Genomic DNA, 16,025 nt, shown 5'->3' on the forward strand with positions numbered 1-16,025 from the left:
TATATATATATATATATATATATATATATATATATATATATCCTTCCAGAAATGATAGATAAATTCAAAACTGTGGTTTTAACATTTTTCAAACATTATCTAAATGGATCTAGAAGTACAAACATTAAAACCAAAATATAGAAACTATTCGAATAGACTACATCCAATCATAGACTCTACCCATTACTATATCTATACCTAAACTATATCTATATCCATACATACATATATATAAAACTTATACATTTATATCCTATCTATATTAATATAATTATAGATGGAGGATAGATAGATATAATTACATAGAAAATTACATAGAAATAACATATATATATATATATATATATATATATATATGGAATCTTATTCAGAAAATACATTCATAGATTACATATGTATATATGTAAATATTTATTTAGGTATGTGTATATATGTACATATATCTACTATATATGTATGATTATTCTAATTTTTTTATCATCAATCTATCTATTTGAAAGTATTTTCTGAACAGAAAACCGTTTTTCAAGGAATTATTGTTGAGGACTGTACTCTGCCTCAACACTTTGGGGCTAAGTGCTCTGGTCAAGGGAGAGAGTGGGGCTGCAGTGCAGGCGATGCAAAGAATGGAGACAAGACGGGTTGTGTGGTCAGGTCTTAATTCTTGTCCCATCTCTCTCGTCCTGTCTCTTTTATTCAAAGGAAATCTGGGGTATTTATAAACACAAGCAGGAGAACATAGGTAAAAACATTTTACCACATGCACCATACAGCTGAGGTCACTAAACAGCAAACAAGCTATGTAGGATAAACAATATACTTATCAGAGTGTGCTTCAGCTGTTATAGGCTTTTGAAAACCAAGTCTTTCATCAGAGTATATGGTTCCAGATGGCTGCAAAGTTGATTTAGCCCCTTTCTGCTAACAGTTGGCTCCAAACAAATTATGGTCAACAATGTACAACTTGGATTTTATAGAACTAAAATTATTTCAGCACAGCTCAAGAAATCAAAGCTGAGTGAAGTGCCAAGGATAAGCCTCGGCTTACAAAGGCAAACTCAGGAAAGGCTATCTAGCAGTGATGAATGAATAACTCAAAGTTAAGTCTCGGATTACAGGCTGATTGTCTATGTTCTGCTGGAGACAGATTTCAGACAGCTACCTTTCAAGACAGCTCCCTCTTGGAGTTCCAAAATATCTCTGAATAGAATTGTGAAAGACACAATTCTAAGTATAGTTTACATTTTAGAGAAACTTCTTCCCATCTACGTTCATAGAATGTTATTTGTGAAGACTTACTGATATACTAACTAGTACTTAATGCATTGGCAATTTTCATCCTTAATGAAATTATTAATACTCTTCAAGTAAAAGATTGAAAGTACTTCCTTCTTGTTTAAAAAGATTATTATCTTGAAATTGTCATTTTCAGCATGTTTTCATTAATAGATCTGACTGTTGTGTCAAGGCAATATTTAAAAGACAGAAATCAATAAGTAAAAGGACCTCTTGAAAACCTATATTCAGATATGATCCCAGTGATATGATCTGCAATGTTGAATCACTGTGTCCGGAAAGTTCAGCAAATTCATTCCACAGAGTTTAACATGGGACACAGGATAATAGCCACAAAGAAGAAGAGAGACAGGTTTATTATTTATATATGTAAGGAGGAGGCAGCTTTGGGATATTTAGCAGAACCAGTTTCTCTAGGTGAGAAATATTTTGGATAAAACTTCTATGCAGGAAAATTCTATAGTAGAGTAATTCAGTACACACAATGAATATCAAAGTATGTGCCAAGAGGGAATTGTCATCTAAAATCCTCATCTCATCACCCAACAATTGGTTGACTTGGTACTTTTCCATATACCTGAAGTTCTATTCCTTGAAATGACACTGACAGTATCCATAACACACACACACACATACACACACACACACACACACACACACACACAAACAGTGAGAAAAGTCAGGGTTTCTCTCTTCAGGATATATAAACTTAATTGCTGTTTTGGCATTTGTCTAAATCAATCATTAATTTTTGAGACATGATTCTGTTGGTATTATTAATGAGTAAATGTAGGATAAGAATGATATCATCCCAAAATAAAATAAAATAACTAAACATATCAAGGCTGGATGTTTGGAAGACAGTTTAATATATTTATTGATACCACTGACAAAGAAGGGAGTAGTTTGAGTTTTAAAATTACCTACAATATACATCCTATAAAAAGCTTAAAGACTAACAAAACAATAATATTCACATAAAATTTATCTCACAAATGTCAACATTCTACCCTACTAAAATATATAGAACACTATGCAATTTTTTATTAGGATAATTATTAATATTATTCTGGCTTAAATCCTTATATTTTAAAATATTATTCTTTAAATTGTTAGAACATAAATTCATACCATAATTAATGATTTCAGATTATTACTGGGTGAACAATTTTTTCATTTTTAATTAAATACTTAATATGAATATAAGCTGTTTTGGGGTAAAATGTTTCCAATTCCTAATGAAATATAGGGCTTTCCTGTAGTAGTTCTCTGTTAATGAGTAAGGTTTCAACATTATTTAAATTCTTATGAATACATTTCTCATTGTAAATAACAGATTTTTGCATGAGTACTAGAAGAGTAATTACCTATCATGTTAGTCTCTTGCATGGATCTTGTTTGTGGTCTAAGTACTGAGCTTATGATAAATGATTTTTCCATATTCTTTACATTTGTAAGGTTTGCCTCTAGTATGCATGCTAAATTTGGTTTGCAAATATGGTTTCTGAGTGTAGATTTTTCCACATTTTTTATATTGGTAATGATTTTGTTGCAATAAAAATTCTGTGGTCACCCTGAAGATTTAAGGACAGTGTAAAGGATTTGAAACATTCACTATATTTGAAAGGTTTGTCTCCAGAATGGATTATAGTGATGAGGCTGCAGAGTTGAGGACTTTGGAAATAAACGTCCACAACTATCATATTTTTCAGATTTGTCTCCTGTAAGGATTCTCTGGTGAGATTGAAAATTTGATGAGCAAGAATAGGATTTCCTGCATTCAATATACCTATAAGATTTCTTTCCAGTATGGATACTTTGATGACCTTAGAGAGATTAACACCAGAGAGAAGATTTGCCATATCTTTTACATTTGTAGGGTTGAACTCTAGAATGGATTCTGTAGTAAATTTGAAGATGTGTGAACCATGTAAATTATTTATCATAATTACATTTCTAAGGTCTGTTTCTGTGGGGAAAAAAAAAAGGCTTGGGGATCCCGCGGTTCCTCCTGCCATGCTGTGGGCAGTCGGCTGGGAAAGCTCTGGGTTTCTCCAGCTGGAAGTTGGGCCCGGCTGTTCATTAACTTAAAGTCTCTCCCTGGCTCCTCATGGTTCCTCATAGCTGCGCAGCCCCAACACACGAGGAAGCCCTTGGGTTTCCAAAACTGGTTTATTCACATGGCAAATTGTGGACGGATCTGGATGCATACCCCTCAAACCCAGGATCCACCTGAGTTAAAAGGGGAGGGGAGAAGGGGGGAGGGGCTGGGGAGGAATGTTTAATCGGCTCCACCTCTGGCCTTCAGGTACCTCATTAGTATGTAAATCTCTCTAGGGCCTGTTCAAGCCCTCCACCTGTGTACATGACTGAAGGGTGGAGGTGAAATGGAGATTAGACCTTGTGTTAGGCCCAACATCCCACCCTTTTTTCTTTCATAAAAGGAGGGGCAACTCTGTGTTAATGAGAGATGTGGACCATGTGGAAGTGGGCCTAGGAACAGGGCTAAACATTCTACCGCCCCTAAAAAGGGTCTCCGGGATTTAAAGCCTGTTCAACCAGGCTATGTCCAAACCATCTCTTCACGGCCCAACATCTCACTGTTTTTTTGTGAAAATTTTGGATGAGGTGGTCAAAAGAAAACACTATGTAGGCCAGAGGGTGTAGCATAACTAAATCAAGGGTAGTGGGAATTGAGGGTAGGGTTTGGAAGGCAGGGAATCATTGAAACAATTAAATACAGATTGTACAGTTTGAGGGTAATGACATCTGATTAATCTAAATAGACATTATGTTTTTCTCACTAACATGTAACTTTAGCTATGTGACTTTGGCAAAAGAGTTCATTTGTAGCTGGAAGGTCTAGATTTGTCTTCTGTAGTGAGCATCTCTGGGTTCTGGCATGCATCTCTGGAGCCTGGTGTGGGTCTCTGGATTTCAGCATGTTCTGGGGTCTTCAGTCAGATGAGATGACTGGAAGAAGGCAGCTTAGCAGGTTTCAGGAGGTGGCGCTGTCACTGGATCTTGGTGTGTCTCTGGAGTCTGTAGTCAGATGAGGTGACTAGGAAAAGGCAGCTTGGCGTCTCAGGCAGGTTCCAGAAGATGGCTGGACTCTGTTGGAACTGTGGGTATACCTGTAGGATAATCACAGGAGGGAAGCAGCACCTCGGGCAGGGAGATGTCTGTAGGCTGGACATGGGGCATTAAATTGCTTGGGAACAAGCACCTTATGGCCTGTTGTTAAGATCCTGGAAAAGCAAAGGTGTTTGAGGAAAGTTTAGTCTTGGAAGGTATCTGAGTCTGTTTTTGGATGGCTGAGGGAGAAAAACAATGTTAATTTTGTATCTGGGATTGGCAGCAACAGTTTGCCTGTAAAAGAAATTAGTTGTTAATTAAGACTCAAGAAATGGTGATCAGCACGTTCACTTAAACTGTGGAAGGAAATTAGATGGCTTTTAAACCTTGAAGAAATTATAAAGGTTGAAAAAAAATAATGTTGGACATATATCACGAATATTAGAGAGAAAAGGCAGCATTAAAATAAAAAATTAACAAACATTTTGGTTGAAAAACACAAGCATTGTTGCTCTAGGTGTTCCTGTTAGAAAGAAAAGGAAAATTTTTTGGTTGAAAAACAGGAACATTTGTTGCAGGCCCTCCTGTTGGGGAAAAGCAGTACGGCGGGTTTAGAAGCAGTGGGGCGGGGCCTTGTTCTGCGATGTGTCGTCTGGGTGCTCTGGCAGAGAGGACCTGTATTCCACCTTTCTTTTTATTAGAAATTTTAATTGTAGAGAAGGATCAAAAAGCTAACTTGAAGTTTATAGGGAGAGATACCTAGGCTTGATAGGAGAGCTAAGAGTCAGAGAGTGAAAGGCTATAGGAATCTCTCACCTAAGGAAGGAGTCTTAGGAGGGTCACAGCAGGCACTGTGACTTGAAAGACTGCTGTTGTCTGTGAAGGAGCCCTCTCTGTGGAGCTGGGGGATGGGCAAAGTGGAGGCTAGGGGGTCTGCCATCTTGCCCTTGAGCTGGAAAGCACATGGAGAGGGAGAGACAGAGAGAAAGAGGAGGAGTTAAAGTAGAGAAGTTGACCAGGAACACATGGAGAAAGAGTGGGGCCTAGTCTTTTGAACTAGGCAGTAGCTAAAAACTAACAAGGAACACGTGGAGAAAGAGGGGGGAGACAGAAAGAAGCCTGCCTAGTTTTGTGAACTAGGCTGGGAATTACTCACTGTCCTGGAGTTTCGGGGAGAGGTTTTCTGTGGGCAATAACTGGGGAGAACACTCTTGGAGCTGGCTCTACCACCTGTAGCTGGCTCTACCACCTGTAGGGAACGATATGGGCTCATGCGTGGGTGAGCAGGTCCCCTGCGGAACCTCGGGCGGTAGGTTGGATTCTGATGGACCAGGAGTTGTGTTCCCTTGGGGACTCCATCTTTAATCTGTCTAATCTCACCAGCATTATGGGGAGGTCCATGGCACACAGCATAGCGGCTCCCTTCTACTGGAACTCCATCTGGGCCAGTCACATTTGTTGCTTTAGGACCCCCTTTTCCTACAACCACATCAAACTCTACAATTTCTCCCTCCCCCACACTGCGCATATACTTGCGTGGATTATTCTTCTTGATGGCAGTCTGGTGTATAAACACATCTTCTTTGGTGTCTTTTCGGTTTATAAATCCATATCCATTTCTGACGTTGAACCATTTGACAGTGCCAAGGACTTTGGTGGCGAGAACTTTCTTCTCCGAGTCCTCGCTGCCCACGGGAGCTGAAGAGGCCGGGGCAGGTCCGGGGGCTGCGTCTCTGCCAGGGCTCCCCACGAGGGGCGCGGCTGGCGCCATGGCCTGGGGCGTGCCGCTGGCCGCAGGGCTCTTAGGCACAGGGTCAGCGGCCTGCGGGAGCCTGGTGTCGCAGGTGGTGGCCTCTCCCGCCTCGCTCATGCCGCCTCTCGCTCTCTCCGGGCACTGGTTAGCACGGTGGCAGTTGCGGCTGGGCCAGCTCGCAGCGGGCAGCTCGGGGGCGGGGGACGCTCGAGCTTGAGGTCTCGCTGGGTCTCCAGGCCCCGAAGATGCCAGGTTGTAGGGCATTCATCTTTCCAATGTCTTGTCTCCCCACATTTGAGGCAGATTTTTTCTGTTTTTATTGCTGCCACAAATGCCTGAGCTATGGATGCAACCTGATTTGATGGGGTTCCTATTTCTCTGGTTGCTACAATCCACCTATCGTGATGCTCCTCCCGGAGACCCTGGCAAGCTAGCCTAGATTCGGAAGTCATGCCTTCCCAAACAATGGCTTTAAGAAGAAGGTCCCTAGCTGTGGGGTTGGAGATTTTTCTTTCTAAGCTCATTTTAGTTCTGAAGATAAAATCAGATAGAGGTTTTCCAGGCTTTTGATGAAGGGAGAGCAGGGAGTGGGCAGGGTCTTGTGACCCTGAAGGTGGAGTAAGCCTATTCCAGGCTTGAATGGCACAGAGGCGGACCTGGTCATAGCAGCCTGCTGGCTGACTTGCATGTTGTGCCCCAGTAGAGAAATCTTCCTGGCCAAAGAGTTCTTTAAAACCCCATGGAGTGTCATCTTCCCTTCCCTGGTTTTGCCTGACTTGCTGAAGACACTCATCACGATAATACGCCTCCCATTCTAGAAACATTGGATCAGGAAGGGCAGAACGGCAAATATCTCTCCAATCTTGGGGGGTGTTTAAGTTGGCAATATGGCTCTGTAGGAGGGATTTTGTCCACGGTGCATGAATGCCATCTTCCTTCACTGCCTGCCTGAGTTCTTTTAGGTCGGAGGCTTGGATAGGGTGCCATTTAAGTGGTTTAGTTTGAGTGGGGTGGATACTAACTGGGAATGTTTGAGCAGTTTGGGTTTTATCTATGGATTTTGAAGGACTGCTACTTTTGCGGCTAAGAGGAGGGGGAGGGGACTTATCTCTCTTTGGTTGGGAGGTAAGAGGGAAGGCAGGGGAAAGCTCCTTTGGTATTTTAATGAAGCCTTGCCTTTGGATGGGGGAGGGCGGGACAGGAGGAGCACATGGTTTCATTTCCTCCAAGGCATAAGGGGGAAGGGGTGGGTATATGGATTTTATTTCTCTTATTAGTTGGGTAAGGGCCTCAAGGTCTGAAACCAGGTGACTTTTGGGACCTTGGTTTTTGGGTTCATTTAACTGAGGGGCCCCAGTAGCTGTGTTGTTCTCAGTCTGTCCTATTTTTGATGGTCTTATACATTGCCGAATTGCAGCTAAGATCAGCAAAAACTCACAAGGGGTTTTTTATCTCTGTTTTTGATAAGGGAAGCTACTTTGCTCCAAGAGTCTGGACTGTAAATATTATCCTCTGCCATGCATGGTGCTATCTGAAGGACTTCCTCCCAAAACAAGGAGGCTTGCTTTTTGCCTATTCTTATCCCATGGGTCTTTAGTAAAGAATATATTTGCCTGGCTTGGGGTGAACATTTACGTGAGGTGGAGTTTCCCATGATAGAAAAGAGGAGAAACGCCTTGTCCAATGGGAACATTCCCTTGGCCTATTGGCTTTGGGGGATTCCACAATGGTCCAAGAGCACCAAGCCTTCCCGCAGATTTAAGAACTGGCAGCCGCCCTTATGGCTTTTAAATGGCTGCTGTGTCACCAGATTTCTTTTTGTTTTAAAGAGAGTCTAGATGGAGTCTTTGCCAACGCCCGTTGTGGGCTGTCGGGATTTAAGCAGAGGCCAGGGAAGCCTTGAACCAGCACCAGAGAGTGGCCCTGGCCAGGAGGTAGCAAAAGCTCCCTTGGCTTACTTAAATCCGCACGATGACTTCCGACTGAAACACAGGAGGAAAAAACAGATTGTTTGTTTCAAGAGTTCGGGGCTTACCCTTCCCGCGGTATCGGTAGCTGCTTGGTTGTGTGGCTTCTAAGGCTCCACGTTTGAGGCGCCAGATGTGGGGAACAAAAAAGGCTTGGGGATCCCGCGGTTCCTCCTGCCATGCTGTGGGCAGTCGGCTGGGAACGCTCTGGGTTTCTCCAGCTGGAAGTTGGGCCCGGCTGTTCATTAACTAAAAGTCTCTCCCTGGCTCCTCACGGTTCCTCATAGCGGCGCAGCCCCAACACACGAGGAAGCCCTTGGGTTTCCAAAACTGGTTTATTCACATGGCAAATTGTGGACAGATCTGGATGCATACCCCCTCAAACCCAGGATCCACCTGAGTTAAAAGGGGAGGGGAGAAGGGGGGAGGGGCTGGGGAGGAATGTTTAATCGGCTCCACCTCTGGCCTTCAGGTACCTCATTAGTATGTAAATCTCTCTAGGGCCTGTTCAAGCCCTCCACCTGTGTACATGACTGAAGGGTGGAGGTGAAATGGAGATTAGACCTTGTGTTAGGCCCAACTTGTTTCCTACATGAATTCTGTGGTAAACTCTGAGACTTGAGGAATATGTGAAGGATTTTCCATATTCATTACATTTGTAAGTTTTCTCTCCAGTAGGATTCTGTAGTGAATGAAAAGTTGTGAGTACTGTGTAAATGATTTACTACACTTCCTACTATTTGTTGGGTGTATCTCTAGTGTGGATGCTGTGGTGAACTCTAAGACTTGAAGACCTGGTGAAAAATTTGCCACATTCATTACATTTGTAAGGTTTGTCTCCAGTATGGATTCTATGGTGAGCTCTTAGATTTGAAGAATGTGTGAAGGATTTCTCACATTCATTACATTTGTAAGGTTTTTCACCAGTATGGATTCTGTAGTGAACATGAAGTTGTGAGGACTGTGTAAATGATTTACCACACTTATTACATTTGTAAGGTTTGTCTCCTGTATGGGTGCTGTGGTGAACTTTAAGATTTGAAGAACAGCTGAAGGATTTCCCACATTCATTACATTTGTAAGGTTTGTCTCCAGTATGAATTCTGTAGTGACCCTTAAGTTGTATGGATTTTGTAAATGATTTGCCACACTCATTACATTTGTAAGGTTTGTCTCCTGTATGGATTCTATGATGAACATTAAGAGTTGAGGAATGGGTGAAGGATTTCCCACATTCATTACATTTGTAAGGTTTTTCTCCAGTATGGATTCTGTAGTGAACTTTTAAATTTGAAGAACGGGTGAAGAATTTCCCACATTCATGACATTTGTAAGGTTTCTCACCAGTATGGATTCTGTAGTGAATAGGAAGTTTTGAGGACGGTGTTGATGATTTACCACACTTATTACATATGTAAGGTTGGTCTCCTGTATGGACTCTATGGTGAGCTCTTAGATTTGAAGAGCGTGTGAAGGATTTCTTACATTCATTACATTTGTAAGGTTTCTCACCAGTATGGATTCTGTAGTGAATTTTAAGATCTGAGGACTGTGTAAATGATTTACCACACTTATTACATTTGTAAGGCTTGTCTCCTGTATGGATTCTGTGGTGAACTCTAAGACATGAAGAAAGGGAGAAGGATCTTCCACATTCATTACATTTGTAAGGTTTGTCTCCAGTATGGATTCTGTGGTGAACTTTAAGCCTTGAGAAACAGGAGAAAGATTTCCCACATTCTTTACATTTGTAAGGTTTGTCTCCTTTATGGATGCTTTGGTGAGCTTGAATATTTGGTGTCTGGGTAAATATTTTGGCTTTCTGAGTGCCTTCTGCTGTATGACCTAAAACATGTGGAAATATACAGTACAAAAGAAAGAATGCATAATGTTGCCAGAGAAAAAGGTTAAAAAACATATAAAAACAAAGTTATAAGAATTACACCTGACATATCAAAATATAATCTGAAAGCTGGAAGTGCCTAAACAAATGATACTACAGATATCTGACAAGAACCTATATCACCCAAAATAGTAAATTACCACCAATGAAGAAAACAAAAAAATCCATAAGCAAAGCAAATACATTAAAAAATTTCCATTAATACAGCCTTATGAATAATAGTGGGAGGATAACTCAAGCACTAAAAAGGTAAATATACCCCCCAAAACAAGAAATAAATAATTCACACCAAATGTGAATGTGGAAAAGCAAAAGAAGAGAAACACACAAACATACACATGCACATGCACACTCACATAACCCACACCAATAACAAAATAACAGATATTATCAATCATTCCTCATTAATATCTGTCAATATAAATAGATGGAACTTCCCTATTAAAAAAAAAACCAGACTAAATGTATGGATGTGTAATCATGATTCATTCTTTTGTTGTTTAAAAAAATAAAAACCTCAGCAAAAAAGACAAAAACTACATCAGAAGAAAGTGCTTGATTAAAAGTTGTTCAAATCAAATAAAGACAAGAAACAAGCTAGAGTAGACATTTCTATATCTAATTAAAATGATATTCAACAAAAATAATCAGATCAGATAGGGAACAACACTTTATATATTTAAAAGGAATAATCTACAAAGTGAAGTCTCAATTCTGAACTTTTAGAGCAGAAATGAACCCACATTCATAAAAGAAACTTTCTAAAACTCAAAACATATAAGGAACACCAAGCAATAATAGTGGGAGATTTCAGCAACCCTCTCTCAGCAATAGACAAATAATCAAAACAGAAAATTAACAGATATTATGAATCACATGGACCTAACAAATATATACAGAACATTTATTGCAAACACAAAATAATATACATTCATCTTAGGTCATAAAACCTTCCACAAAATTGACCATATACTGAGTCATATATTAAGCCTCATTAAATACAAGAAGACTGAAATAAGTCCTTGTATATTTTTATAGCACCATGATTTAAACCTGGATTTCAAAATAGAAAAACAGAATGCATACAAAATCATCGAAATTGAAAAATTCTTAAATTAATGTCCATGAAGTCAAAGAAGAGATAAAGAAATTAAAGAATTTTTAAATTCACTGAAAATTAAGGCAAACTATGCTCAAATTTATGAGATACACTGAAAGCAATGCTAAGAGGAAAGATCATAACACTGCCTTCTTAAAGAAAATAGATACAGCACATGCTAGCAAATTAAAAGCACACATGAAAGCTCTAGAACAAAAAGAAACAAAGACACCAAAGAGGACTAGATGACAGGAAAGAAAACTCATAGCTTAAAGCAAATGAATAGAAACAAAGATAACAAGAAAAAGAATCAAGGAAACCAAAGTTGGTCCTTTGGAAAAGTCAACAAGACAGACAAACCCTTAGCTGAACTAACTAAAAATCAGAGAGAAAATATCCTGAATGGAAAAATCAGAAATGAAAACATGGATATAACAACAGACCTCAAGGACATCCAAAGAATCAATAACTCTTATTTCAAAAGGCTCTGTTTCAAAAATTAGAAAGTATAAATGAAATCTAAATTTTACTGGATAGACTTCACATACCAAAGTTAAATCAAGATCAGGTAAACAATGTAACTTAGGAAAATGATGCACTCCTTAAAATTTCTCAACAAAAACAACAACAGCATCAAAAAGCCCATGACTGGATGCTTTTAGCAGAGAATTCTATCATAATGTCAATGAAAATCTAATACCAATGCTCCTCAAACTATTCCACAAAACAGAAATGAAAGAAATATGGCCAAACTCATTCTACTAGTACACATTGACCCTGATACCTAAGCCACAGAAATATACAACAGTCAAACAAAATTTCCATTATGAACAATGATGCAAAATACTCATTAATATACTTGCAAACAAAAATCCAAGAAGACATCAAAAACATCATCCAACTTAATTGAGAATGCTTCATCTCTGGTACGAAGGGGTCATTCAATATATAAAAATCTATCAATGTAATCCAATATATAAGCAAACTGAATAAATGAAAACTAAGATTATTATAATAGACAATGAAAATCCTTTAACCAATTTCAATACCTGTTCATATTAAAGTCTTCGAGAGACCATGGATACAAGGCATACAGCTAAATTCAAGAAAGGCAATAAAGAACATGCCAATTGCCAAATTTAAATTAAATGGAGAGAAACTTTTTAAAAAGTCTACTAAAGTGAAGAACAAGATAGGGCTGTCCATTCTCTCCTTGTTTCCTCAGCATACTACTTAAATTTCTAGTTCGATCAATAAGGCAACTAAAGGAGATCAAGAAGTTATGAATTGTAAAAGAAGAGGGATGGTTTCACTAACCCATCTTTAAAAGTCATGACCCAGAATTTTTTCTTACAAAAAGAAATTCTGCAACTAAAATAGAGCAGAAAGTAAAGGCAAAGATACACAGTAATCAACTTGGGATGTCGGTGGACACCAAACCCTGACACTGTTATTAATGCCATGTTGTGCTTGCAGAGAGGAGTCTAGCATAGCTGGCACCTGAGAGACTCTACCACCAGCTGACTAAGATAGAAGCACATATGTATAGCCAAGCATTGGACTGAGGTTGGGGACCCCTATGGAAGCAACAGAGGAAGGATTAAAGGAGCTGAAAGGGAAGGCAACCCCATAGGAAGATGAACAATGTCAACTAATCTGGATCCCTGGGAGCTCCCAGAGACTAAGCTGTCAGGGGCAGCTTTGCTTATACACTGAAGGCCTAAAATCAGCCATAGGCCTAAGTCAGCCTGCTAACACAAATTCTCTGGTTTCTGTGGAAAAACACTGAAAGAGATAATTGTAAGATATTGTAAACAGGCAGCTTTGGTGGAAATTTATCAGCCTGGATAGGAACAAGTAGTCATTGGTCTTGTAGATAGTCATAGACCTTGGCTAGCCTTGGTAGATAGTACCAACTTAGATAAGGACAAATGAATCATAGGCGGAGTCATAGTGACCTGTCCCCTGAACCTTCACCCAGCTGACACTCTGTTCTGTGAGATATCTGTACTCCCCCTGAACACCTATGCTCCTGCATCATCCCCTTCCCCACATCCTGCCTTTTTGTGAATATAACCCCTGTGTGAAAAACGTAAAATCAGTGGTTTGATCAGCCTATAAACAAGCCGCTCATTCTTTGTGTCCCCTGTCTTTCAGTTCTCTCTTCCAAGTGTTCTGATCCAAATTCAGTGCCCTGTGGGACTGGGGCACTAATCTACTAAGCAAAGAGCAGGTTCAAGGCCCCTGGCACATATGTAGCCGAGGACTGCCTTGTTTGGCCTCAGTGAGAGAGGATGTGCCTAAACTTATAGAGACTTGATGTGCAGGGGCAGGCGATGTGGGGACACCCTCTCAGAGGTGAATGTGTGTGGGGCTGGGATGAAGAAGTTTTGGAAGAGAAACTGGGTGGCACCGTTTGGGAGGAAATATATAAGATGATTTAAAAAATCTTTAAAAAGTATTAAAGAAAAAATTTTGCAATGCACAGATAATATAATATTATATGTAACTGTCTGAGAAACTCCATCAAATAATTCCTAAAACTAAAAATGGCTTCAGTAAAGTGGACAGTTACAAAGTTAACCGAAAAACTCAGTAGCCCTCCTTCATACAATTGATAAATTGTTTGAAGAAAAAATAAGTAAAATAACTAACTTTACAATAGCCAGAAGTAAAATGGCATATCTTGGTACAAATCTATTCGAACAAGTGGAATACCCATATAACAAGAAAGCTTTATGTAAAGTGATAAAAAATAACGCAGTTTAATTAACTAATTAAAAAATATATTTTCAATTGAAGTAGGAACATCACCCTATTTACCATCCCTTCTTTCCTCCCAGCATGTCTCATGTAAGACTCCACCTTGCCCAACTTCCTTCTCATGTTAAAAGTTTTTCTTTCCTTTCTTCTTTGATTATATTTTAAGTGCCTACATTTGTGTACCTGTGCATGTGTGTGTATGTGCGTGTGTGTATTTTTTGCAGTGTATTTATAATAAATAAAATCATCTCTGTGAGTGGGTTCCTGTTGTTTGTCACAAAGTATTGTTTAAGTGATGAACACTCTGTACTGTAAAACCCATGATGTTGATCATATCTAGTGAGACACTAATGCTCATTTTTATAAAACTTATTAGTGTAGTGTATACTTATATGGATAGTGATGACTAGAAATAAAGGAAATATAAAATTGGAAAAGGGAAAGAGTTTCTAAATTGGGTTCAGGGAATCAGTCCATTTCATGTTGACTTACTATTTGTAAGTTTTATATACAAGATCCTATTAGGGTTCATGAGTTTTTTCATTATTTTATGCTTTAAGAAAATTTTAGGTAAATGGTTGAAGACAGGAACAATTAATATGAATGAGAAATTTTGAAAAAAATCAACCAATGCAAGCTTAATTTCATATGATAATGTACCTTTTGAGATATGGGCATATCTGTTATATTTAGAATATCTATGTAGTAAGTTAGGGATGCAAATATACTTGTTTGTTTTTTATAGAAGACAAAGAAATATACTGAAGATTATATCATGAGATGGGGCATACAAGAGAGAACAAGAAACACAATGGAGAGCAATTACACACTAGGGCCAATTTAAAAAAAAAATATATATATATACACACACACATATATATATAGAGAGATACATATGTATATACATATATATACATATATATGCATATATACATATATATACACATATATACATATATATACACATATATATACATATATATACATATATATACATATATATGTATATATGTTTATGTATGTATACTACATTTCAAACTACCACTATTCAAATAATATAAGGCAAAAGTTCAGCCATGGTTTACGTTTTTTGGTACTGTATTCCGAATTAAGTGCTTAGGAATTATCTCTATGTAAGATAGATTTAATATAAAATAAAAACCACATTTCAGGACTAGGTTGTTCCTTGGTTTAGAGATATCACATCACATACTATTTCATTACAGATTACCTGGTTCTCTTTCTTCTGTTTTCTCTTGATCAATAATCCAGGGATCTTTTTGTTTTTCAAGACAGATGATTACCCTTGGTTTTGAAAGTGCAACACCTGCATATTCAAATATACATAATAATATACCATTGAATGCACCTGGGTACTGGCATAGGAATATACCATGCATGTAACATATAAAGGAGTTAAAAAATGCATGAATGACTTTTTATCACCATGTGTTTCCAAATGTTTTAGACTCCTCACAACTCAATTCATTTTCAAACTCTGAATATCTTTTTAAAATTATAGCATCAGATAAAGTCAACTGTGGAAGTCAAAGTGGGTTCACATATAAATGCTAATAACTGCCTAAAAATAAATAATTAAGAGTGAAGGATCCTTAGGTTAAATTTAAAATCAAGATAAATATACATAATATATTAGCTGTAAATATGTTACTAATCAATACCTATAATGAATAAAGGCCAAATTCAAATACTAAAAGAAGTTTTAGACACTCCTGAGGTGAAGTTGAAGTTATGAAATAAAAATATTCTTACCCACAGAAACCAGGTTGTTGTAATTCTCCAACATGACATCTCTGTACAAAGCCTTCTGAGCAGAATTGAGACATTCCCACTCCTCCTTAGAGAACTCTATAGCCACATCAATGAATGTCAGTAGACCCTGAAATTAAAATTAACCATTTTCCCTCATGTATATTGGCTAAGTTCTATATTTGACCCAATAAAAGATTAGTTAACTATGTAAATATTATGTTATCAATATCTAATATTAATTTTTGATGACTTATGATCTGAGAGAAAGAGTATTTGACTTCTCTGCAAAGATCCAATAGTCTAGCAGTTCTCAATATGTGGATGATGACACTTTTCTTGGTCAAATGGCATAATCCCCTAAATGATCTAATGGTGGTTTCCTAAGCCACAAGAAAG

The 16,025-nt window shown here is 38.3% G+C and overlaps 1 protein-coding gene across 1 annotated transcript; it reads right to left on the reverse strand.

Annotated features, from left to right (window-relative positions):
• Positions 1–8,409: 8,409 nt before the first annotated feature.
• Positions 8,410–15,750, reverse strand: LOC117716053 (uncharacterized). The gene is made up of 3 exons (XM_076941720.1): positions 15,630–15,750; positions 15,088–15,183; positions 8,410–9,936 (listed from the first exon to the last, which is right to left on the reverse strand). The coding sequence occupies exons 1-3, from the start codon at positions 15,661–15,663 to the stop codon at positions 8,828–8,830; spliced, it is 1,239 nt and encodes a 412-aa protein (XP_076797835.1). The 5' UTR covers positions 15,664–15,750; the 3' UTR covers positions 8,410–8,827.
• Positions 15,751–16,025: the final 275 nt, after the last annotated feature.

The sequence above is a fragment of the Arvicanthis niloticus genome, chromosome 10 (genome assembly GCF_011762505.2).
Source record: "Arvicanthis niloticus isolate mArvNil1 chromosome 10, mArvNil1.pat.X, whole genome shotgun sequence".
Taxonomy (NCBI): Eukaryota; Metazoa; Chordata; class Mammalia; order Rodentia; family Muridae; genus Arvicanthis; species Arvicanthis niloticus.

What these genes read in the sequence shown, in the direction of transcription:
- LOC117716053 (XM_076941720.1), bottom strand. Translation starts at nt 15,663, where the DNA reads ATGTTGGAGAATTACAACAACCTGGTTTCTGTGG. An exon ending in CAACAACCTGGTTTCTGTGG is followed by an intron (nt 15,184 to 15,629) that starts GTAAGAATATTT and finishes TTGAATATGCAG; the next exon opens with GTGTTGCACTTTCAAAACCA. An exon ending in AACAGAAGAAAGAGAACCAG is followed by an intron (nt 9,937 to 15,087) that starts GTAATCTGTAAT and finishes CACATGTTTTAG; the next exon opens with GTCATACAGCAGAAGGCACT.